The following is a 26,680-nucleotide window of genomic DNA, read 5'->3' as shown; positions in this document are numbered from 1 at the left end:
CTATTATATCTAAAAGTCTACCTTTTAATACTATAATGTCTCAATGTGTGTGGGAGTTTCTAACAAACATTTTCTAAAAAGGACCAGATAAACAAAATAATCACTTTGTGGACATATAGCCTCTGGCAAGGCTATTCAGTTCTGCCTTTGTAGTAAGATGACAGCCACAGATGTACGTAGGTGAATGGATATGACTATATTTCAATGAAACTTCATTAAAAAAACAAAGGATGGCTGTTCATGGTTGTAAACTTTTGAGTTATATAATTTGTATTTAATGTAGCTACCAATATCATTGGGTTTTAGAGGAGAAGAGAGGAGGGGAGGGGAGGGAAGGGGAGGGGAGGGGAGGAGAGGAGAGGGGGGAGGAAGAGAGGAAGGGGGAGGGAGGAGAGGTCCCCCATACCCACCCCCCCAATCCCCTACCCACCCATTCCCCCTTTTTGGCCCTGGAATTCCCCTGTACTGGGGCATATAAAGTTTGCAAGTCCAATGGGCCTCTCTTTGCAGTGATGGCCGACTAGGCCATCTTTTGATACATATGCAGCTAGAGTCAAGAGCTCCAGGGTACTGGTTAGTTCATATTGTTGTTCCACCTATAGGGTTGCAGTTCCCTTTAGCTCCTTGGGTAATTTCTCTAGCTCCTCCATTGGGGGCCGTGTGATCCATCCAATAGCTGACTGTGATCATCCACTTCTGTTTGCTAGGCCCCGGCTAAAATTTTTTTATTTGAGAAAATTTCAAGACATTTTTTGAGATTCATTTATTTATTTTTATTAGATATTTTCTTTATTTACATTTCAAATGCTATCCAAATGCTATTCAAATGCAGCTAGAGACACGAGCTCTGGGGGTACTGGTTAGTTCATATTGTTGTCCCACCTATAGGGTTGCAGACCCCTCAGCTCCTTGGGTGCTTTCTCTAGCTCCTCCATTGGGGGCCCTGTGTTCCATCCAATAGCTTACTGTGAGCATCCGCTTATGTATTTGCCAGGCACTGACATAGCTCACTTGAGACAGCTATATCAGGGTCCTTTCAGGAAAATCTTGTTTGTGCTTTATTATGATTATTAAATTTTCTTTGTTGGAATGCAAATATTTCTTTTTTTATTTTCTTTGTTTTTTATTTAAAACAATTTTTAAATTTGAATATATTTTGATCATATTCTTCCCCTCAAGTCCTTCCAGATCCTTCTCCCCTATCCACCCAACTTTTAAGTTCTTTCTCAAAAAGCAAATGAAAACCAAGTACAACAAACTCCCCCAAAATCAAGAAAACAAAATAAAGCCACACCCCAAAACAAAAAAACAAAAACAACATCAAACCAAAGCACCCACACACTCACATGCAAAAAAACCCCAAAAACCAAAAAACCCTGTAGAGCCCCATTATAAGTTGGTTACTTCTGAACACAGCACTCCAGGCATATCCTGGAGTGGTTGATATACCCAGTATCATTTACTGAAGAAAACTGATTTTCTTTTTCCTTGAACAGGTATAAATGACAGTTCAATTGTTCATCTTAACTTTAGTTTATTTGTTTTTGTCTTACCACATTGTAACAAAGGTTCAGATGTCCTTACATAACCTAATTCTGAATTATTTTTTAATAAGACAGAAATTGATTGGGGATATAGATCAGTAATCAAGCACTTGTCTAAGATATGTAAGCCCTTGGGCTCAAGAGAGAAAAGGAGACAGAAAAGGAGGTTGTGACAGAGAGGGAGAATAATATGGGAATCAATGCTTGAAAATGAGGATTGTAAAATACAAAATACAAAAAAAAAAACAAAAAAAAAAAAAAACCCAAAACCAAAACCAAATAGTGCTTAAATCTAGTTGAAACTGAGCAGGCCCAGTACACCTGTAGAATGGGCCTAAAGCACCTGGAAGTGGATTGGGAGTGGGAGTCAAACCTGGATTACCTCAGGAGACCCTATTTTAGAGGAAAGGAGAGGAGGGGAGGGAAGGGGAGGGAAGGGGAGGAGAGGGGAGGAGAGGAGAGGGGGGAGGGAGAGAGGAAGGGGGAGGGAGGAGAGGTTGAGTGAGAGAGTAGAGAAAAGGACAGAGGAAAGTTGAGAGAGGGATGAGTATAGCCTTATTGAAGAGTCTAGTAGCCATGAGGGAAGGTGAATGAATCTTTTCAGCATATCTGAAGGCAAGAACATGCTTACACATTTGCTAGGGGCTGGGAGGACAATAATGTTCTAGAAAGGTATATACCACAGTTCATTCAGTCCCTTTGTGCTGATTCTTCAGAGAAGCTGATAGATTTATCAGTAGTTAATTTATGAGTTTTGTAGAGAGGCTCTGTTGTCTGTGTGCCAGGATCACAAGTCTTCCCACACCATGGCCACTTAATCACTCTTTTGATATTTAAAAAGGAAAGTCTGCCCCTCACTTCTACCCTCCTGCAAAGTGGGTTTTTAAATATTTTAATGCCTTGCTTCCCCTCCCCTGTAAATGTGTCTTTTGTTTCCACCAATGATTTTTAGGCAATTACCCTCAACATTCATATGAAAGATTATTGATGTTCTTTCGTTCACATTTAGTTTCATTATTATTAATTCTGTTCTTGGACAATTGCAAACATATAATTCATTATTACCCTCTTTCCTGTACATACTCCCATCCCTGTCAAACTCCCCATTCCCTTTCTCAAATTTATTACTTGTAGTTTTGTTTTATGACCATTTATTTAGTTGAACCAGGATCATCTGTGTGGCTGTCGAACTGAAAGTATCCACTGGAGGCTAATGGGGTCACCAGTGGATATAAACTGAAGGCAGCAAGTCCCTTTTTCCTGGATCTATCTGTAGCATGTAGTTCAGCAGTGATTGATAGGGACACCTAAGCCCCTCCCCATTCCTGCCTGACTCTTACATGGACCCATTATTGTACAGAACTAATGTAGACGTCACAGCTGCTGATTCCAGTTTGTATTTAAAATGGTCAGCAGATGATATGGTGGCCTCCCATACTTCTGTAGACCAAGCACCTAGTAGGTTATGGGGGGGAGGCTTACAAGTCCAGCCCTAGGTTCATAGAGAGAGCTTGTCTCAGACATATAGCAAGGGTGCCCATAACCTCAGTGGCTGCCCTTTTTTGTTCTGCACCCCAGGCTGGCTTTAGACCATAGCTACCCCAGGTTTCTCATGTGCTTGGTGTCATCTTACCTTACCCTGTGGCTCCACAGTTTCTCAGTGTCTGGTTTCCACAGTCTTGTTCATGGATGGAGGAAGTAAGGCCCCTGGCTTTCTACCCTCATCCAATCTAGCTATCACCTATTTCCTGCCATGGGGACCCAGGATTTAGATATTGACCAAGTCCCATTTTTCTCTGCACTTTTTAATTTAAGAGGGTGGGACCCCAAGTAGAAATCTTCCTGTAATAAAGTCTGTCACTATTTGAGAGGAATAAAAGAAAACAGGGGAAGGAGAGACAGAAGGGAGAGGAGGAGAGGTGGGGGAAAATGGCCTAGCATCATTTATTAATAAAATGGGTGTTCATTATAAACTATAGTGCATAGTTGATACACGATATATTGATAAATGAAATTTCAAATATTTAGGTGGATTTCTGTTTTCTTTTCTAGCTTTAAAATCTGAAGGGGATGATTACTATATTAATGGTGCCTGGACTATTGACTGGCCTAGGAAATTTGATGTTTCGGGGACAGCTTTTCACTACAAGAGACCGACAGATGAACCAGAATCTTTGGAAGCTCTAGGACCCACCTCCGAGAACCTCATTGTAATGGTAAATATGTCTATGCCATTATGTTTTTACTGTAATTTCCATATTATAGGGTAGAAAAGGGTCAAGTTTAATCAGCTCTCTTTTACAGGTGATGGAATTAAGGGAATGAATGTAAAATGATTTACACAAGGGCGTAGAGACTGCAGAGTAAAGGCCATAGGTCTCTTTCAGGATGGCTTTTATCTTCTCAGGTTTTCATGAGTAAAAGTGTGAGGGGAGGTTATGTTTGGTTTGGCTTGGTGTTTTTGTTGGTTTGGTTTGGTTTTTGGTTTTGGGGATTTGTTTGTTTGAGACAGGGTTTCTCTGGATAACCTTAGCTATTCTGGAACTCACTCTGTAGACCAGGCTAGGTTCAAATCATAGAGATCAGCCTGCCTCTGCCTCCCAAGTGTTGGGATTAAAGGTGTTCACCACTGCTCAGTTTTAAGTAAAAGTTTTTTTGTTCTACAGTATAAATAAAAACAGTGACAAACTATTCATGAATGGGAAAAAAAAGAACACTTTATATAAACTCATTTGATTTAAAGTTGTCTTTAAGCCTTATCAGATAAGCACATTTGCCACCAAGCCTGACAACCTGAGTTCAATCCCCATGGTCCACACAATAGAAGGAGAGAACTAATTATGGCAAATTGACCTCTACATCTGTACATGCTCCAAGGCATATGTTCACACACACACACCCCTCAATAAATAAACAGGAATGTAATAATTTTTAAGTTGTGGTGAGTTTATGGTCAGCCTGGACCACAGAGTGAGATTGTCAAGAGCTAAAGTCAATAAGTAAATTAAATGTTCCAAATCCCCTGAAAAGACTTGCTCTGTGGCATTTTCCTCTTCAGAAGAAAAAAAGACATATCTGAATGAAGGCTCATTGTATTTTAATTATCTTCACCAGTTGTTTTCAATGGCAGGTTCTACTCCAAGAACAGAATTTGGGAATTAGGTACAAGTTCAATGTTCCCATCGTTCGTACTGGCAGTGGAGATAATGAAGTTGGCTTCATGTGGACTTATCAGCCCTGGGCGGAGTGCTCTGCTACTTGTGCTGGAGGTAAGACACCCACTAGGCAGCCCACAGCTGGCAGTGTGGGAGCAAAACCTACTCCGAGCTGTGTTTTGTTTGCTAAAGAAGCTAATTGAAAACATTTTTTGCAGGTTTGCTTCAAGCTGTAATTTAGCAAAAGAAACTTTGCTTAATTATATTACATTCTGTTTCTTTCAACCTCATGTAATTTACACAGATTTGTTGGTAAAATACATCTTGGCACAATGAGTATCTCTGCTGGTGCTTCTCCAAGACTATCTTGAAGGTGGGCTGTTTGCTTTTCATGAACACATTTTTGGTAAAGAACATCACAAGTTTTAAGTTAAAAACCAGCAAGAATCATACATCACAGATGCAACTTGTTGTAATGGGGCATGTGAATGTATGTGTGCTTGTATGTTTGTGTGTGTATGAGTGTGTGATTCCCACAATCCCATTCAAACTCCCTTCTCCAGCAATCAAAGTTAAGGGGCAATATACTGGGATGCTACATAATTCCTGTTGTCTGGGTCTCTGGGATAATGATGTTAGTGACCCCATGATAATCCCTCAGTGAGGTAGACATAGCTGTTAGGCAGTGGTTGGTGATGTGTTGGTTGTCCCATGTGCGTTTTTCATGGGTGCCTTTTCCCCACAATTTACTCTATTCCTAATCCTCCTCCCTCTAGTGGCCACCAATGCAATTCTTTACCTCTGGCTGGGAGAGCAGGACAGTTGGCTTCCTTCAAAGCCAACACCCTTGCTGCTTCATGGACTGGTGAGTAGAAGTGCTGTGAAAGCAGCATCTTCCTTCTCTCTGGAGACTAAGTGCACCACCTCCACCACAGAGCTGTTACAGTAGGCAAGGAGCAACCCATCCTTCATGGCCAAGGAGGCTGAGAGTACCTCACCATTCCAAAACCAAAGCACACATCTAAAATAATAACAGTCAGAGTGCTGAAATTGACATAAATAACACATTCCCATTCTAAACTGTGCAAAGTATATGCATTCTCTGGACCTTATCCACTAGATCTCTAAACACCTCAAGTATTTGAATAGGAAAAAATACTTTCAGAAAAATGATTCCCATATGGTAGAATCCATATTTTAACTCATAAAAATTAAAGTCATTCATTACTATAACTCTAATTATAGTAGTAAGGGCAACACAACATGAAAAAATAAAAAAAAGAAGATGAATATTGCTCTATTAATATTCACTTATGTGAAATACCATAAAACATGGTTAAGAAGAACTTGTTAGTCATTTTAAAAGTTCTCCTGTTCCCACACATTTCATGTGTGAGATGTCTGATGGCTCATGATATAAAGTTTTCAAAACTATGGTGCATCGTCACTTCTTTTAATGAAATCAATGATTAATACTTCTGCAGATTCCCCTTAACTAATTCACTTTTTGTTCCCGTAAATGCCATTGCACTTATATTTGAGATTTATACATAAATCTTCCTTTGCTAATTAAATCACTTTTTAGTTACTCTATAAATTAAGCTTCCCCTTTCTACCAACAAAAGTCTTCATTAGGATAATATATATTTAAGTTAGGCCCTTAGTAAAGTAGAATAAAGACTGACTAAGGATGAGCCCAAATAACGTAAAGTGTAGGCATTTTAACAATGATATCCTAAAGCTGAGGTCAGCTGGCTTTGGGAAAAGAAGCATGGTGGTATCTTCAAGTATGCAGCAGAATGCTGAACGAGAGCCCTGCTGCCTGTTCTTATTTTGATCAATTGCTATATTGGAGGATGGTTTAGACACAGTCTTGCCAGAAGTCAAGGACAGATTAAATGAATTCCCAATGTTTTTTCAACCCATGATTCTTTTTGTTCAGGGAGCATTAGACCAATAAAAGTGGAGGCAGCATGAAAACTTAATTCAAAAGAAAACTGAGATTATTGAAGTAAAAAGTATGAAAGTTTTAAATGAGCTATTCTTTTCTATAATACTCATTGAAAAATGGCAATGATTTGTCAGTAAGGAAGAAAAAAAAAAGAAGAAAACCAAAGAAAAACAGGAATCAAGCAAATCCCCTGGAAGGAGAGGTTTCTTTTCCACAGTGTAAACTACTTTGATTCTGGAGCTACTGATCTTGTATCTGAGGTGGTTCTGGGAACCCAAACTCTGCCTGAGTGTGAGTGATTATGAGCATTTATGGGGCTATTGTTTTTGTTGAGAGAGGGAAGTCAGTGGTTGAAAGTTGGCAGATGTGGTGTGCAGAACTGTCATTTGTCTTGGTCATCCAGATGCTATCTGGGGACCAGCTGTCTCAGTTCAGTTAGGGATTCATTTGAAAAGCTGATCTGGGGCCTTCATTTCAGACCTTCTGTAGAGAATCTTTGAGGAGGGACTGTGTTTTCACAAGCTCTCCAGATAGTTCTCTGCTCACACAAGATTTTGGATCACTGTTTCTGGCTTTCAGAGCAACTGAAACCTAGCACTGTAGACATAGACTTCAAGGACTGGTCACTGAAATCTGAATCTTTGAGAGCTAATGTTGCTCTAGAACAATATCTGGAACATTCTAGGGGAAAAAGCATTTATAGACAGTAAATGCTTATGAGCACCCATAAAGCCATGAAGCAATAATTTTGACAAATGCCTTATTTTCATTTCCAGTTGATGTGATAAAATACTCTGACAAAAACAACATAAGAAAGAAAGAATCTATTTAATCACAGTTATAAATTACAGTCCATCATGGCAGTGAAGCCAAAAGTCAACACACAGGAACTTGAAGCAGCTACTCACATTACATTCACAGTCAAGAGCAGAGCACAGTGAATGCATGCATGCATCCAGTGCTCCGCTTGCTTTGTCTAATAACCCTTTCCCAGGGAATGGTGTCACCCACAGTGGGTATGTTTTCCTATTAATCAATACAATCCCCCTCAGACATGCCCACAAGCCAGCCTGGTCTAGTCAATTCTTCCCTGAGATTCCCTTTCCAGGTAATACGAGATTGTATCAATTTGACAACTAAAACCAATGATCAAAAAGTATGTATACATCTTCTTTTCCCACTGTAGGAAATTGGGTGTCCTAGGGTAGATAACATATTATAGATACCAGCTATTGAACTTATTTTTCCTATATGTGCCTCTACTGTTAATTCCAGATATTTTAAATACTTGTGTATATTTGAAAGAAGTAATGTTCCTTAGGGCTCAGGAATGTTAATCAAAGAAGAGTCCAGATTCATTTACCATAATGGTAAAAAGGACTTAGAAACTAGACTCAGAAACTAGGGATAAAAATTAAAGTCAGTTATTAATTATGACATTTTACTTTGATCTTCCCAGGGAGGTACTGGGAAGTACTGGGATCCTTGAAGCTCTCAAGAATTTAAATGAAAAAAGCACCAGAAGAACTCTCAAAAAAACTTGTAGCTGGAGTCTCCTAAGACTCCTTTGTGTTACTGTTCATCAGTGTTCTAGGCAGACTTCACTGACACCAAGGCCTTTTGAACTGTGAGTCAGGGAACAAGAATGATAGTTTCCTGTGATGAGATATTTTAAGATAAGGAATTAAAACCTGTTTTTCTGTAGCTTAGCAGACCTGATGACAAATCTAATATACAGGAAACATTGGCGATGAGTCAGTTACTCTGAGTCAGTGATGAAGTACTTCCTTGAGTTGATCAGGAACATTAAGATGCTATGAGGTGTTGTCTTCAGGATTAATGTGACTTACAGATAAACTGTAATTATTCTGTGAAAAACTCACAAAATTAAGACTTTCCTTCTTTCATAAACCTTGTTACTTCTTCTAGAATTTGTTTCCAATGTGCTACTATTGAATTAATGATCATAATCGTGTGTTAATTAATTAAGGTCAGCTTAATTCTGAAAGTATATTATTTTATGATAAAAATGCAGAACCTGTCTTGAAATAGTAATTCATGCCATATAACATTTGCTCCATGGCTTTTGGTGGTAAAACTAGCAATTACTTTATCCTTACCCACTGGCTTCAGTCATCACCTGCCTCCTCTTTACCAATATTTGTATGAGTGTGTGTTTCCCACAATCCCATTCAAACTCCCTTCTCCAGCAATCAAAGTTAAGGGGCAATACTTAGGGGCAAAGTTAAGGGACAACTACTACGAGAGTATCTTAAAACACACAGTTTTAAGAAACAAACTGTTTCTGACTCAGGAGCACCGGTCTTGATAGTTTAGGAGCCTTGTGTCAGTAACTAGGCTAGATCCAAATGCCTAGTAAAGCCACATGATAATCTTTATTTAATTACAGGTGGCTTTGCAATGTGACTGTTTAATAACAAATGAAAAATGTATAGTTTATAAAACATATTGTGATACCTGGAATCCTTTGATCATCCCGAACAACCACACTAAATAACCTTTGCTATGACTAACTTTATTACATAAATAAACTTCAATTTAAATAAATTTTAAATTAGAGATGCAGCAGTAGAGGCTAGTTAGTAATATTTTAACATAGTGTTTCCCTAATAATAATAATTGCTTTCTCTTCACCACTTAGCACCTTTATAGTGTAACTTGCTATATATCCACCCAAGTATCTCCTTCACCAGCTTGAGTTTGTTCAAAAACTTTCCCCCCAAATCAGCTCTTAACTTGCCACAGGTTGGAAAGACCAGTACTCTAAATGCTCCTGAGGCCCTGATACTTGGACTCCCTCTGACACTCCATCGCTTATAAATGGCTAGGAGTTTAGTCTGAACATCAATTTTTTTTAAAGATCCCTGGAAAATTCTAAGGTGCAGTCCATAATTAAAAATTATTGATTTGGATTAAAAGTTTTAGCCCTCAGAAAGCTAACATCTCTTATTAATTGGCTACCAGTTAAATTCAAAGATTGATGAGATTCAGGAGTGAGGATTTGGGGTGGGAAACAGAGACCAACATCATTGAGTGGATTGGGAAAGTGGGAAAGTGGCAATCCATGATTTTAATTAGTGTGGCCATTGACTTGGACATGCCATAGAAAGTATATTTGGAGCTCAATTTGTTTATGTTTTTTATTTACCTGGTGGATCATTTATCACATCTAATTAATACTTTCAAAACTAATTGCAACTGTGCTAAACAGTTTGCAAAGGTTTTCATTGCAATTTCAACTTCCTCTGATACTTATATAACTAAAATGAGTAGGAGCAGAGCGTCCCAGATCTGAGGACACCACCAGAATTTAGTATTTTACAGCATTTTGGAGGTGAGATTTTTCAGGTTAAGAAAGCTCAACCAGTGAACTCTATGCAAATATTGTAAAGTCTACATTAATATAAAATGGAAACACTCAGGTCTCAAGCAGTTTGAATAAGATATGCTCAACTTATAAATGGCTGTTATAGTCAACCAACTTAAGCTACAAGTTAGAATGTCAGAAGCGTGCAACTCCTGTTATACCTCAGTGTTTATGAAAATTCCTAGCACTTCTTTTCGTAGCTTTAATTAAAAAGGAACCCCTTTTTAAGACAGTACTGTTTCTTAGAGAATGAATCTTGCAGAGAACAGCAATATTCATGATAATTTTCTGTTCTGTCTTGCAATTTTCCACTACTAAACCATCCTTTTACCATCTTCATGACCTACCCAACTTCTCTCACTTCATTTAGCCCTTGCAATTTTATAGGAAAGCCTACCAAGACCACTAATCAAGAGTCTTTAGCATGGTCTTTAACTTTGACCTGTTTTGCTGCCAAGGAATTAATTATTCACTGACAGTGAGAAGAAAAGAGGAATACCTATAATATTGTGTATGTGTTACTTGTTTACACTTTGAGTGTAACTGTAACAAGTTCTGCCTGTCCTCCATTAGATCACTAAGTGTCCTGATTGTCTGTCCACAGCAGTTTTCCCCCTAGGCTTTCCTTTGTTTCTCTTTGAGATGTGAAAGAATTTCATACCAAAGAACTCGTTTTTAAATGTTTCTTATAGTGTTCTTTCACTGTTAAACATTACATTGCAGATCATAAGAAGAAAGATGAGTTAAAGCTGTGCTAGATTGAGGAAGAGAAAGGAGGCAGAGTCATTGCAGAGAATATGTTTTGTTGTTGTTGTTGTTTAAAGATCAAAGAATATCAGTGAGCTATACCCCAACCCAACAAGCCTATTTTGTGTGTGCATATGTATGCATGTATATGTGTGTGTGTGTGTGTGTGTGTGTGTGTGTGAGAGAGAGAGAGAGAGAGAGAGAGAGAGAGAGCGTTGTTTTATGCATTTCTTCTTTCCTGGTAGGGATTTTTAAAATTTTATTATATGCATCATTGCCTGATTCATCTAGATTTTTCTATTTTGGAGCTGCTTTCTACTCTCTGACCTTGGGAAGTTGGTTCCAACTACTATTTTGGGTTTGCCAAAGACACGATAGGCGCTCATGGGTTGCTACAAAGTAGTATTCCTTTTCATGTTTTCATGTTCCAGCTATGAAATCACAGTAGCACTGGTTCTAGTCAACACAAGTTACTATTAAATTCCTCTGTCTCTCTCAATTCAGTCTAAGGCTGGTGTATGATTAAAACACAAAGTGAAAGGAAGGAAAACAGAAAAGATAAAATATATTTAAAATGGTCTCTGATAGCAAGTCTTTGTGACTTAAGTTTATGTAATATTCTATAATAATTTATAAATAATTTTTAAACTATCTTAATGAGTTTATCATATAAATTGTCTTAGCCTATGAAACATTAAATATTTCTTCATCATTTCTATGGTGATATCATTTGATGCCATATATTTTACTTACAAAAATGATACAATACAGATATAATGTAAACTTTAATGGTAGTAAGTCCATTCTGAATGGACACTTTAAATTGCTTATAAGGTAATTAGTAAAAAGATGAAATATTGAACCACATCATGCCTATAATCTCTGCACTTTAGGAGACCAAAATAGGAAATTGGTGCGTTAAAAGTAAGTAGTCTGAGCTACGTAGAGAGTTTGAGGCTAAGTGGACTTCATTTTAAACTCTCCTGAGAGAAGAAGAAGAAGAGAGAATAGGAAAAAGTGAGAGAGAAGCATAATACAGTCTTTAGGCTGGAGATGATACACAACTCAAAGGAGATACTCTCAAAGTACCAGATGAAGCAGAGAAAAATGTCTTATACGTAATTGAATTAAGTGTCCAATGAATTTCTTTGCCAATCCTAAAATGTCTAACACATTTAACATCACTAAGAGGTCATTTCATACAAGTGAGTCTTATAGGGCTTGATTTTGTAAATAACTGACACTATTAGGCATACACTAGAAAGTGAAAATAGATAAATGCCAATCTGAAATAGAGGAAAACAAAATCCAACAGGTTGAGGGTTTGTGTTGGTGGTGGCTGTCTCTGACTCTCTCTTTCTCTCTCTTTCCATCTGTCTCTCTCATTATCTCAGTCTCTGATGTTGCTGGGATTAAATTAAGGGCTTCATACATACTAGGCAAGTGACCTACCCTGAGCTATATCCTCAGCCCTATACTCTAGAATACAAGGAGAACACAGACAGAGCAGGAGAGGGCTTCAAAAATCTGAACTATTGAAATAAAGAGAAAGGGCAAAAGTAAACTAGAGCATGTTTAGGCAAGAAACACTAGAGGCCATCTAATTTGATTGTTGCATTTTGCAAAAAGAAATGAAAATTTGTCTTAGGTCCTTCACTGCCTAGAGCTAAGAGCAGTTGGAGGTGAAGGAAAACATAGAAACAAGATAGAGTGAGGTGGAAGGGGCATCATACTCAATTGATTATGAGAGTTCTTATATTATGAAGATTCGAAAGTGCAAAATCACCCAGTAATTTAACAAAATGAGAGGAGTGTACAACTAAAAATATCTAGAAATAGACTTGAAATAGACTTGAAAATGCAGTATTTTACTAGGTAAGGTAATATAATGACCTTTATCCTTTCCACTGCATTTTAATGTACTCTGATTGAGGCCAAGATTTTACCTTTCCACATAATAATTAAATTCATACCTTTAAACACTGATAGAACTTAATGGGTCAGATTAACTTAGACAATTTTTTTCATGAATGATGTTACTGTACTTCTATGTGTGCTGTGATCTCAAATAAATCTATTGTGTATGTGCCCTATCCTCATTTACCTTCAGTAAACACAATTTCTCTAGAAAAAAAAGATATTTGTTTTTAGACAGGATCTCACAATGTGGCCCTGGCTGCTATATAGACCAGAATGGCCTAGAACTCGCAGACATCCACCTGCCTCTACTTCCCAAATCTGGGATTAAAGGCATATGCCACCATGGCTAACAATGACATGTACACTATTTTTAGAGTAACATTTCCACTTTGATCATTCTGTTTCCTCAGGGCATCCACTGTTGCCTAGGACAGAAGGAAAACACTTGGAAGCAGAGAAAAGCAGCTTTTGACTGACTTTAAAAATGAGCAGTAGGCTCTTCAAAGAAGGAAGCCATGTGGGTGGAGTTGATTGGTACTCTGGGTGCCAGCTCTTAGATCCAAGGCAGATGGGCTTTGCTGTGTCCTGCAAATGTGTGTGTCTGGCCAATAATCACACAACAGAACAGCCAGATTCCAGGTCTTGAAGGCAAAGCAAACAGTTTTTTTTCCTGGCACTTGTCATTCTTTGAATGCTATCTGCGTTGAATATAGGGATTAAGTTAATATTACTGGCCATATGCTATGTATGTTGTGGTTATAGAATGTTGTCTTGGTTGCTAACTATTTTAGATGCTGTGGCTAAGCAAATTATTGCCTTAGCCACCAGCCACATTCTTAGTGTAAACCCTGAGTATTCCCTTCTCTCCCTCTCCAGAAATCTGTTTCTTGGGGAGAGATGACACATTGTGCCACTCCATTCAATTATTTGGAGATCAGTTAGCCTATCAATCCCAAGTGTACATTTATAGCTCTCTTTCTTTCCCATACTGACTTAATCATGTGTTCTGATATTGTCCACTTAGGACTGAAATGGTCGGTCTTGTAGCATTGGGAATCCCTCGATCTTTCTCCTGCCCTTGAGCACTGCTGGTCAGTGTTCATACTTCCTGGGCTAACACATGCCACTGTTTCAAGCTCAATATTCAAACACTAACTTCCTTTTTCTACTTTTAAAATGGTGACTGACATGAGGAGAGCAATATTAGAAATAAATCTGTAAAGGTATATAATTACCAAAAGCAAGGAGGACACTGCTCCCTGAGGCTCCCCTCAGCATTGGCCTGAGCTGTAAAGTTTCCTCACCTGAGACATCCACCTCACAGTGAGAACAATAAACAGTTCCATCCAGTACTTACTTGCCATTCTCTGGATTCCTTGCTCTTTTTCCTGTGTCATATACTATTACAAAATGCCACTAAAAACTATTTGCTATTGTGTACTTAAAGCAGTAATTCGAGAGGCATTTCTACAATGCCTCTGCATTGTAGAACAGAGGCTTTGGTAGTCAAAAGTAACTTTAAACTGTTGGCATATAAGATCTGATGAACTTAAAACTCCAGACCAAAAGCGAGGGGTACTTTTCTCTTCTTCTCTTTCCTTTCCTTTCCTCTCCTCTCCTCTCCTCTCCTCTCCTCTCCTCTCCTCTCCTCTCCTCTCCTCTCCTCTTCTCTTTTCCTTTTTCCTCTCAGAGTTGGGAATTAGAGCCAGTGTCTTGCACATGTTAGCCAAATCTGTATTACTGAGCCTCATCTCTCACTGAGCAGCTGCATTTCTAGCCCAGACTTACATTTACATATCTAAACTTGAAACCATCATTCATTGTATTTGATCCTTAAATATCAGAAATGAAAGATAGGCAAATTAAGAGGCTCTAAATAGTATATACTCTTTCTAAAATAGTTTTAAAGTCAATATGTATTATCAAAACAAATAAATTATTTATACTTTCATGTTTTAAGTTAATTATATTTTTGTAACATGGTGGGATTGCATAAATACAGTTTTATGCTAATAACTTTAGGTTTTTAAGAGAAAAATATAGTCAGTATACTTTTAATTTCATCAATTAAATTCTCAGATCATCTGCCACTCTCTAGGGGATAGAAACACTGAGACATGAAATTTTTTTTCCATTTGGTGTGCAGTGACTGGTTATATCTTATGCATTTTGCTAATAAACTATGGATTTGAAAGCACACTAATCTTGTGTAAATTTAGATCACAGAGAGGTTTAAAATAAACTTAGCAGTGTTTTACACATGACTTTAAAATAGGTTATATGTACATGAGACATGATCATATGCAAACATTCTTTTTTTCTACATTTTCTTATTAATTTTAATATTAGTCTGACATTCATTAGTACTGATGTATAATAGAAGTTATAATTTGTTCAATATAATATGTTCAATTTCCCAGGATATTTGGTAAGGTTATAAAGTTATCATGGTATAAGTACACAGGCATAGTCAGTTTTGTACAGCTTCTTGCATAACTTGCTGTTTAACAAATCACAAGCTCTCTCAAAGATTCATTCTTATACATTCACATATACCAATAAGCATATCCTGAAGACATGAACAAATTTCTTCTCTAAGCCACATAGTACCATGATATGACTAATAGTAAAAACCTACTTTAAAAGTAAGACAAAGAAAAATTAATCAATACAGTTCATAGTAGATGTTAGCAGTCCTTCTCCTTCATACCAGCTATCATTATTCTTTATAATATAAATGACTATGTGCTCCTTAAATGATAGCTCGTCTTCGACTCTTTTTTTTTTCTTATAAGACCGACATTTAATTGGGGCTGGCATACAGGTTGAGAAGTTCAGTCCATTACCATCAAGGCAGGGGCAAGGCAGCATCCAGGCAGGCATGGTGCAGGAGGAGCTCTACGCCATCTGAGGGCTGCTAGCAGAATACTGACTTCCAGGCAGTCAGGAGGAGGTTTTGTTTTTGTTTTTTTAGTTGTACATCTTATTTTATTTTTTAACATATATAAGAAAAACGTAATTAACCAAATACATGGACAAAATATATATATAAGAATCATATGATCATCTTAATGGAAACAGAAAAAGAAAGAAAGAAAGAAAGGAAGAAAGAAAGAAAGAAAGAAAGAAAGAAAGAAAGAAAGAAAGAAAGAAAGAAAACATCTTTGATAAAATTCAACATGCATTCTTAAGCCCTAGAACAAGTAGGGCTGTAGGAAACATATTCCAACATGATAAAGGATATGTATGACAAACTCATGGCCAATATCATCCTAAATGAATAAAACCATTAATAAGCCCCATTAAAGTCAGGAATGGGAGAGGACTGCCCACTGTCCCTACTGCCCATCCATAATGTGAGTGAAGCATTAGCTGGAGCAATAAGGCAAGAGAAGGGATACAATGGGAAAATATTAAGTCAAATTATTTTCAATTGAAGATTATATTATCTTATACCCAATGTTCCCAAAATTTGACTATAAAAATTGTAGAAATTATCAATAATTTCAGCAACGTGTTATGATACAAAATTTAGTTACAAAATTTACCAGTCTTAATACATATGAGTAATAAGCATGCTGAGAAAGAGATCATGGACACACTCCTCTTGCCAATCTCTCAAATAAAATATTTAGAATATACATAACAAAAGAGGTAAAAAAAAAAAGACTCTACAATGAAAACTTTAAATATGTGAAGGAAGAGATTAAGAAACATACTAGAATTTGAAGACCTCCCAAGCTTATAGCTTGGTAGAATTAACATTGTGAAAAAAGATCTTCCTACCAAAACAATTTACTGATTCAATGAAATCACAATCAACATCCTCATCACATTCTTCACATAAATAGAAAGAAAATCCTCAATTTGATATGGAGCAACAAAAGACTCAGAATAGCCAATAAGTCCTAGATGAGTGTTTGTTTCTATGCATTCTGCTCGTTTGAAGTGCCAAGTGCCTCTGTCTATGACCCCAACTTTTATACATCTGTTTCTATTGAGTCAGTTTTGTTCAATATTAGATGGCTACCCCAGCTTGTTTCTTGGGACCATTTGCTTGGAAAATTGTTTTCCAACCTTTTACTCTGAGGTAGTGTTTTTTTCACTGAGGTGCATTTCCTGTATGCAGCAAAATGCTGGGTCCTGATTGTGTGTGTATCCAGTCTATTAGTCTATGTCTTTTTAATAGGCAGTTGAGTCCATTGATGTTAAGAGATATTAAGGAAAAGTGATGGTTACTCTCTGCTATTTTTGTTGTTAGAGGTGGAATTCTGTTCATGTGGCTATCTTCTTTTAGGTTTGTTGAAAGATTACTCTCTTGCTTTCTCTAAGGTGTATTTTCTTCCCTTGTGTTGGAGTTTCCCCTTTATTATCCTTTGAAGGGCTATATTTGTTGAAAGATATTGTGTAAATTTGGTTTTGTCATGGAATACCTTGGTTTCTCCATCTATGGTAATTGGGAGTTTTGCTGGGTATAGTAGCCTGGGCTGGCATTTGTTGTCTCTTAGGGTCTGTATGAGATCTGCCCAGGACCTTCTGGCTTTGATAGTCTCTGGTGTAATTCTGATAGGTCTGCCTTTATATGATACTTGATCTTTTTCCCTTACTGCTTTTAATATTCTTTCTTTGTTTAGTGCATTTGGTGTTTTGATTATTATGTGTCGGGAGGAATTTCTTTGCTGGTCCAGTCTATTCAGGGTTCTGTAGGCTTCTTGTATGTTCATGGGCATCTCTCTCTTTAGGTTAGGGAAGTTTTCCTCTATAATTTTTCTTTTGTTTTGTTTTTCGAGACAGGGTTTCTCTGTGTAGCCCTGGTCTTCTATAATTTTTTTGAAGATAATGTACTGGTCCTTTAATTTAGTCTCTCTTCTATATCTATTTTCTTTATATTTGGTCTTCTCATTGTGTCCTGAATTTCCTGGATGTTTTGGGTTAGAAATTGTTTGCATGTTGCATTTTCTTTCACTGTTGTGTCAATGTTTTCTATGGTATCTTCTGTACCAGAGATTCTCTCATCTACTTGTATTCTGTTGGTGATGCTTGCATCTATGACTCCTGATCTCTTTTGTAGGTTTTCTATCTCCAGGGTTGTCTCCCGTTGTGATTTTGTGATTTCTTTATTGTTTCTATTTCCATTTTTAGATCCTGGATGGTTTTGTTCAGTTCCTTCACCTGTTTGGCTTTGTTTTCCTCTTATTCTTTAAGGGATTTTTGTGTTTCCTCTTTAAGGGCTTCTACCTGTTTACCTGCATTCTCCTGTATTTCTTTAAGGAAGTTATTTATGTCCTTCTTAAAAGATGGACATCTTAGAGATGTCCTCTATCATCGTCATGAGATGTGATTTTAAATCAAAATCTTGCTTTTGTGGTGTGTTAGGGTATCCAGAGCTCACTGTGGTGGGAGAACTGGGTTCAGATGATGACAAGTAACCTTGGTTTCTGTTGCTTATGTTATTATGCTTGCCTCCCGCCATCTGGTTCTTGCTAGTGCTCCCTGTCCTAGCTATATCTGACTGGAGCCTGTCCTTCCTGTGATCCTGGTTGTGTCAGAACTCCTCAGAGTGCAGCTGTCTCTGGGATGCTGTGATTCTGGGATCCTGTGATCCTGAGATCCTGGATGTGTCAGAGCTCCTGGGAGTCAAGCTTCCTCTGGGACCCTGAGATTCTGGTGTGACCAAGCCCCTGGGATCCTGGGATCCTGGGTGTGTTAGAGCGCCTGGGAGTGGAATTTCCTCTTGGTGTTGTGGGTCTGGCTGCAGAGTTCAGGCCCAAGATCTGACCAGAGCACCGACTCAGGCTGGAAGGAACCAATGGCACTGGTCGGGCAGGTCCTGCATCCCTAGATCCCACTGGTCCCAATTACTCCCGGTGGTGTTGGAACAGATGTTGTGTCATCCCCACCTCTGATCCTCTGATCCTGGGTGTGTTAGAGCGCCTGGGACTGGAGCTTCCTCTGGATGTTGTGGGACGGGCTGCCATATGGAAACATTCTAAACTCCATTTTTCTTGTTCACTTAGATTATTTCCATTGTATTTTCTACTTTCTAAAGTTAAAAGTTATATTCACCTTTAATTAAACACTGTGTTTAAAAATCAGTCCATTTAGGTTCATTTGTTTATGGTTATCCTGTTGATACTGACTTAAGATCAAAACAGGAAAACAGTCAACCTGCCAAGTGTATGGATACAAGCTGAAAATATGAACGCTATTAAATGAACACAATGTAATGCTGTGGGGTGATTAGAAATTGGTTAATGCCACATTGGTACAGCATTTTAGAAGAAAATTAATGAGTGTAAGGAAAAATATCCTTATAAAACAATTTTAGTTATCTTTTCAAGGACATTAATTTTTATTTATCAAAAAATAGCATATTGAAATTATAAAAACCTAGAAGCCCCTTATTCCTAGTTCTTAAGGATATATGTATGGAATGTACAGCCAAAGATGAGTCAACTTTTAATGCTTAATATGAAGTTCAAAGTCGTTTAAGAAGCACAAGTGTCTTATATTTTGTTCAGAGCGAATGATACACCAACCACATTGAGGTGGGAAATTTACTTGTGAGTCTGTGTATTGTTAAGGTATAATCACTGGGTCTTACCAAATAACCAAAGAGCTCTAGGCTCCAGAACAATGACATAAGACTATTCTCAATATTTATTTGATTCAGTGTGGTTTTGCCTATTTTCTTAAGTTTTAACAGTAAATATTACCTAGAAAACATTTTTGAAATTACATACATAGCTATAATTTATATAAAAGTGAAATGTAAATCTCTGCTAATTATTTATACTAAATAAAAGTCTGTGTGTGTGTGTGTGTGTGTGTGTGTGTGTGATTGCATTTTGTGAAGTGTGAGCAAGTTGTAGTGGATACTTCTGCCAATAATCATAAGCATATGCATAAGAATTTTGTAAATTGTAGAATGAGAATGTTTTAGTTATGCTAATAAGTCACGTGGACTAATATTTAAGAACAAAATAAGCATTTTGAAAATTAATATTACAACAAACTTATGTATTTTACTCTTTGACAGTGCTATAATCAAAAGGTATCCAAGTCTGTTAAAGTAAACAGACCAGTTTCTTATTACTTATACTAGTCTGACCTGGGATTCAAGCTGCGTAGGGCCTGCTTTAAAAATAAAGGCTGCTTTAAGCAAATGCATTTGTAATGCTCTCTTTAAGAAGCTGAACCTTTTTTTTTTTTTGTGAACAAATTTTTATAGGAGAAAAATGAATAAAAAGACTGAAGGAGGGAAAGAGGGAGCAGAAAAGGAAGAGAAGGAAGAATTGGTGAGGGAGATGGGAGAGACTGAGAGAACTTTAGAGAAATGCATATTGCTCTCCAAGCTCCCCAGTGCATTCTAGAGGCTAGATCTGGCCATGGATGGATGAGATATGGGAATGGTGCTTGTTGTTGGTCCGAGCAAGCTTGGTAAGGTTGTTCTGAACAGAGATAGGAGCCAAGACTCCTGTTCATCTTAGTGATGAGTCTAGAAGAGGAACCTGTAGGTTCTGAGTTCGGCTGAGTGTTGCTTGATAGATATGACTCCGAAGCTGAACTTTTATCTTAACTTTTAGAAACGAACTTACAGTTTCTGTCACTGAAATTAAGCCACATAGATTCCACTTCATAGTTTCAATGTTTATTCTGAGAATCAACCAACATACTGTATTAAATGCCAGCATTTTTCTTCTAAGAGTAGCCACATTTAATGCCTTTTAGAAATATATGGTAAACCTAAAAAAGCGATGCCTGGTCTTGATATAAACAAACATTTCCTTCAACTGGATATATTGCTTTTTGTAGCAATGTTAGTAGCTGAGCCCTGTGACTAACAGTGGAGGTATGTGACTAGGTAGCCACATGGCTATAGTTATCTACCCACAGGAATGACACAATGCAGAGGTAATCTGATGAAACATGGAGCATCTGAGAGCGGATCACAGCTATGCTTCTTGTGAATCATTCATCCCTCAAAAATTTTAATTTCAATAGTTAAAAAATTCCACTGCTGTCATTTGCTATTCTAGGGATTGGGAGGGAATGAATACAACATACTTTAAGACATTTGCCAGTAAACCGTTGGACTATATTTTAGACCCCTAAAAACATGTTACTGAAGGTGATCCTAGGAGTCTTGAGTCACTGAAAGCAATAAGATGTACCTTCTTCAACAACTCACCATTGAGATGGTAGCTGCAGAAGTTAGTCTGCTGAGATCAATAGGCTTAATAGATTTTCCTATCAATCTCTTATATTCAAAGGGACTAGTTGAATGTGACCAACCCAAGACAACTGATTCATGCCCAAGACATAAGCAGCCTTGGGAGAAGCCTAGTTCTTCCGGGGAAAATTTCCTTCATCAAAAGATCCTTTTTCATAAGAACTCCCACGTTTGTGAACAAATTTCTTTTTAAAAAAAGGTTATTACATCTTAAAAATAACCAGAAGAAAGGAAGGGATGGATGGAAAGAGATAGGCAGGCCGGTAGATTGATGGAAGAACATATAGAATTAGCTGGTATGTAAATCTGTGCTTCCCTGAATGCTGTGAGTGCTGCTTTTACATTCACCTTATGTGTCCATAGGGAAGGGGAGGGTGAGTTCACGGAAGAGCTCTCCTTCTTCTTTGATGCCCATTTCCAAGATGAAATTGTTAATAATGAATGAATGACATCTTTCGTATGATCTGAAACTTGCTTTTCTCTGATATTGTGAAATATGTCTCATTGCTTGATTCCTGATACTAAAGCAAAATGGTTATATATCAAATCTTTTCACAAAGGATGTTTATAAATAAAAGTCTGTCTGTGTATGTGTGTGTGTGTGTGTGTGTGTGTGTGTGAGATTGCACTTTGTGAAGTGTGAGCAAGTTGTAGTGGATACTTCTGCCAATAATCATAAGCATATGCATAAGAATTTTGTAAATTGTAGAAAGAGAATGTTTTTAGTTATGCTAATAAGTCACGTGGACTAATATTTAAGAACAAAATAAGCATTTTGTAAATTAATATTACAACAAACTTATGTATTTTACTCTTTGACAGTGGTATAATCAAAAGGTATCCAAGTCTGTTAAAATAAACAGACCAGTTTCTTGCAGTCCAGAAGTCTATTACTTATGACCTCTAACTTGATGTGCTCTTAGAAAGATGCAATCATAAAAGGAAGGAAATAAGTGAAATGTGTGGATGTGATATATTCATCATTTAAAATGACCTTGTTTTATCCTGTCCTATAAAATATCAGAAAGTAAATTAGTCCCTGTTGCTTTGTTTTTAAATACATATGCATATGCATGCATTGTCTTATACTAAAATATATACTAATACATTTTATATCCTATTTTGGAAAATTCAAGGATTTTTTTTTAAGGAAACCATGAAGATGTACATAAAATGGAAACATTAATTGCAGCTTCAAAACATCTATGGTTCTGAATACGAAAACAATCACTTTTGTCTAAAGTTTGACTATAATCGGCAACACTTCTGTCCTGTTTAGAGAACAGACAAGTGTTTCAGAACAGATAGGACACAGTATCCAGTGAGCTTGACTTCCCAGACGAAAGCAATACTTGCCTCACCTTTTGGAAGGGAAACTACTCTCCACTTAAGGATGCCATTCCTTTTTCTTAAAGGTATCCAAAGACAAGAAGTGGTCTGTAAAAGATTGGATGACAACTCCATTGTCCAGAACAATTTCTGTGATCCTGACAGTAAGCCACCTGAAAATCAAAGAGCCTGCAACACTGAGCCTTGCCCACCTGAGTAAGTATGACAAAAAGTGAAAATTCATTTCTTTGGATGAAAGAAAATATTGTGTATTCATATTTGCAAGTACACACCTTGCTTCTTGTAAAATTGTATGGTAGTTCCTGTGGAGTGAGACACAAAGCAGCCAGAGTGGTAGACAGACAGTTTTGGAAAGAGCATGTACTTTTCTTTTTCCTCTTCTCTGCTAGGTAGCTTTATAAACCCAACTCAAAATAAATCTTTAAAACTATGTAGAACAAATTGATGGTCAAAATCCATGGTCTAGGTTTGTCCCAATAGATTAGCATACCTTTGTGTAATTGTGAATTCAGATCATCAGGTTAATACCCTGCTATTTGAGATTTTAAATATCATGCTGGGCATCTACTTGGTATTTTAAGGCTTCTGGGTGATACTGGTTATACATGTTTTGGGGATTTTGTTTTGTTGTTGTTTTGTTTCTTTTGTTTTTTGTTTCATTTGTTTGTTTGTTTTTGTTTTCCAAGAGAGGGTTTCTTTGGGTAGTGCTGGCTGTCCTAGATTTATCTTATTCTGCAGACCATGCTTGCATTGAACTCGTAGAAATCCGCCTGCCTATGCCTCCTATGTGCTGGGATTAAAGGCAGGCACCACCACTACCTGGCTTCAAGCCTATATTCTCAAACCCAATGCCTTGAAGATTACAAGCTCTTTATCATTACATCTATATCAGTGGTTCTCAGCCTTCCTAATGCTGCCAACCCTTTAATGCATATGCTGTGGTGCCCCCAACCATAAAATTATTTTTATTGCTCTTTCGTGCCTATAATGAATAATAATGTAAACATCTGATATGCAGGATATCTGATATGTGACTCCCCCATCCCAAGGAGTCATTTTCCACAGGTTGAGAACCGTTGATCAATACATTGTAGAGCTGAATTTCTCAATAAAGGCCTTTTTAATGGTTTAATATTAATTGTCATATTAAAATATCTGATTAAATTAAGTTTCCTAGTTCCTCTCCTTTTGTAGTTCTGAAATGAAGTTTCTTGTTTAATGTGGGAGGTGGAATTCAAAAGAAAAGAATAAAGAGAATGTAAAATTAGAAAAGTTTAGTCTGATTAAGTCTGACATATCTTTATTGGTCAATTATTGCTGCTTTTTTTTAGTTTCTTCTTTCCTTGTTTGAATTCAGACAATGAAAGAGAAATTTTAGTTTGGAATGGTTTATATAAGATTCCAGTAGAGATTTGTATGCTAGGGATAATCACCATAGACTGCTATGATTCAGTAGGACTGGATGTGAGTGCAAAGGAAAGTTTCCCTTCTACACAGTGATGTGATGATGCACAGATAAAGGGAAGAAGAGAACTTCCTAATACCGCTGTTAGTATTTTAATGTATGTTATTTCCAGGTTTTTCTATGTACATATGGCCATGAATATGTAATGAAATGTTATAGTCCTTATATGTTCTGGTCAGTTCTTAGTATATTTTGAACATTATCTTTGATGACATTTTGTTGTTATGTCATTATTTATTTAAATTGAATTACAGTATTGTACAACCCTTGTTTTGTTTATGCTCTTGCTCTCCTGTGAAACCACCATACTAAACAGTTTTGCCACTAAAACTATGTTGTTCATAATTATACCCTCTGCAACATAAGGATGAATACAATTCCCAGCCAAGTAAGAAAATATTTTAGAATTGTGGCACATTGTCAAATTGTTCCCCAGTGCTTGCAATCCTAGCATGTGCTACGTACAAGACAGGAGAAGCAGAGCTAAGGAGCTCAGTACCAATATTGGCTACGTAGAGAATGTGTGCCATCCTGGGCTTCGTAAGGTTCTTTCTCAAACAACCAAATAGAATAAAGGGAAGCAAAAAGAACTGAAAAAAAAAATTAGGAAAATATAAAATTTCTACTAATTTCATTAATATAAATCACCTACTCTTTTATACTTACAAAGCTTTTCTCTTGCTTTAGTATACTCGTTTTTATACTTAGAATATTTCATATTTTGAATCAATCAAATTATGAAATTCATAATTTGAAAAAGGAATCTGTATTTTCTAAAATTATTAAGTTAAAACCCTTAGTAGCATTTTTTTAATCAGAAAGTATCTTTTGAAATAATAAAATGCTTTTAGTTTTTAGTTACATTAAGAGCTATATAGGTATGTATGGAAAGAGAGGACAGTAAGGTTCTCATTGGAGAGGAAAGACTTTGAAGAATAGAAAAAAGAAGCATGATTAGGAAAAGGATAATAATCGTGTTTATTGTAAATATGTTAAAGAGTCAGCAGAAGCCTTACTAGGGAGAATTAGCATGTGCCTGGAAGCAGCTTTTTTTTTTTAATTTATTTTTTTACACTCCATATTCCATTCCCCTCCCATCAACCCTTCCTCTGCTCTATATCCCACATCTCCTCCCCACCCCACCCTGTCTCCAGGTGGATGCTCCAACCCTCCATCCCACCTGACCTCTAAACTCCCTAGGGCCCCCAGTCTCTTGAGGGTTAGGTGCATCATCTCTGAATGCACACAGACCTGGAAGTCCTCTACTGTATGTGTGTTGGGGATCTCATATCAGCTGGTATATGCTGTCTGTTTGGTGGTCCAGTTTTGAGAGCTCTCAGGGGTCCAGATTAATTGAGATTGCTGGTCCTCCTACAAGGTAGCCCTTTTCCTCAGCTTCTTTCAGCTTTTCCTTAATTCAACAACAGGGGTCAGCTGCTTCTGTCCATTGGTTGGGTGCAAATATCTGCATCTGACTCTTTCAGCTGTTTGTTGGGTCTTCCTGGGTGTGGTCATGCTATGTCCCTTTTTGTGAGCTCTCCATAGCCTCAGTAATAGTGTCAGGCCTTGGGACCTCCCCTTGAGCTGGATCCCACTTTGGGCCTGTCGCTGGACCTCCTTTTCCTAAGGCTCCTCTCCATTTCCATCTCTATAATTCTTTCAGACAGGAACAATTATGGGCCAGAGACACATGACTGTGAGATGGCAACCCCACCCCTAACTTGATGTCCTGTCTTCCTGCTGGAGGTGGGCTCTATAAGTTCTCTCTCCCTACTTTTGAGCATTTCATCAAAGGTCCCTCCCTGTGAGTCCTGGGAGTCTCTCACCTCCCAGGTCTCTGGTGTACTCTGGGAGGTCCCTCCAACCTCCTATTTCCTGGGGTTGCCTGTTTACATTCTTTCTGCTGGCCCTCAGTCAGGTCCTTTTCCTCACCCAATACCAGATCAGGTTCCCCCCTCCCCATCCACTTTCCCTCCCAGCTCCCTCCCTCCCTCCCCACTTATGGTTGTCTTTTTCCCTCTCCCAAGTGGGACTGCCAAGAATCCAGTCTTTATAGTGCTGGGTTTTTATATCAATACTATTTTTACATATGAGCTTATGTATAAATCATTATTATAAATATTATTCCTATATAGTACCGTGGTTTCTAAATTTGTAGAATCCAAAGAAATAAAAACAAAAACCTATACATTGTAGTAATACTGAAACCAGAATTTAAAAACATCAATTAATCAATAAAATATGCACAACACTATTTGTTTAGTTTCTTCAAGACTATCTGAGCAAACAGATATAAAATAATTATCACATATGTTGCAGTAAAAGAATTATAAGCAACCATGTAAAAGATAGCCCGGAGTAGAAAGAGTTTGTTTCTTTGTACAAGGGACTGAACCCAGGGCCTAGGGCATGTCAGGCTCGCCATTGAGTTCTATTGCTAGACGTTTTTAATTTTTTGCATTCTATTTTTAAATGTGAGCTTATTAAGTTGCCTATGCTAGTCTTGGACTCATTGTGCATTTCCAGCAGCCTCCTGCTTCAGCTCACCAGCTAGCTGAGATGACAACCCTGTGCTACTAGGCTCAGTTAAAAAAGTATTTTCATCCAGGGGCTAGGTTTTGCTTGATAGAATCTTTTATGATTGAATGTTTGACAATTATTTTGAGTCATTGAACCTCACCCATGGACAATTATAATGTGTTAAGTTTAGAAAAAGATTCATGAGCATTCTCTATAAAACTATGAAATTTAAGACTAGGAAGAATCATAGAACAATCTCAGCCAACTCTCATCATTTCACAGATGAGGATTTTAATCTCTGGTGGTGTTTTTCCCATTATACCAGACATCACTAGCATTCTAAGTTACAAACCAAATGTCTAGTGGCACTTTATGTGTCTAGCTTTGTTTGCTTCATCAAAGCATCC

The 26,680-nt window shown here is 37.4% G+C and overlaps 1 protein-coding gene across 4 annotated transcripts in view; it reads left to right on the top strand.

Moving 5' to 3' along the window:
- Adamts6 (ADAM metallopeptidase with thrombospondin type 1 motif 6) overlaps window positions 1–26,680 on the top strand; it is a 209,633-nt gene that overhangs the window by 156,992 nt on the left and 25,961 nt on the right. For all 4 annotated transcript variants that reach the window (XM_085830867.1, XM_085830868.1, XM_021180030.3 and 1 more), the window contains 3 exons: window positions 3,597–3,760; window positions 4,675–4,813; window positions 22,354–22,483. In XM_085830867.1, coding sequence (XP_085686993.1) covers window positions 3,597–3,760; window positions 4,675–4,813; window positions 22,354–22,483 — 433 coding nt within the window. The remainder of the gene's footprint in view (window positions 1–3,596; window positions 3,761–4,674; window positions 4,814–22,353; window positions 22,484–26,680) is intronic.

This window comes from Mus caroli, unplaced genomic scaffold (assembly GCF_978045245.1).
Source record: "Mus caroli unplaced genomic scaffold, Mus_caroli_1 scaffold_15, whole genome shotgun sequence".
NCBI lineage: Eukaryota > Metazoa > Chordata > Mammalia > Rodentia > Muridae > Mus > Mus caroli.
Note: the sequence above shows the minus strand (reverse complement) of the source record. Positions and strands in the feature narration are given on the sequence as shown.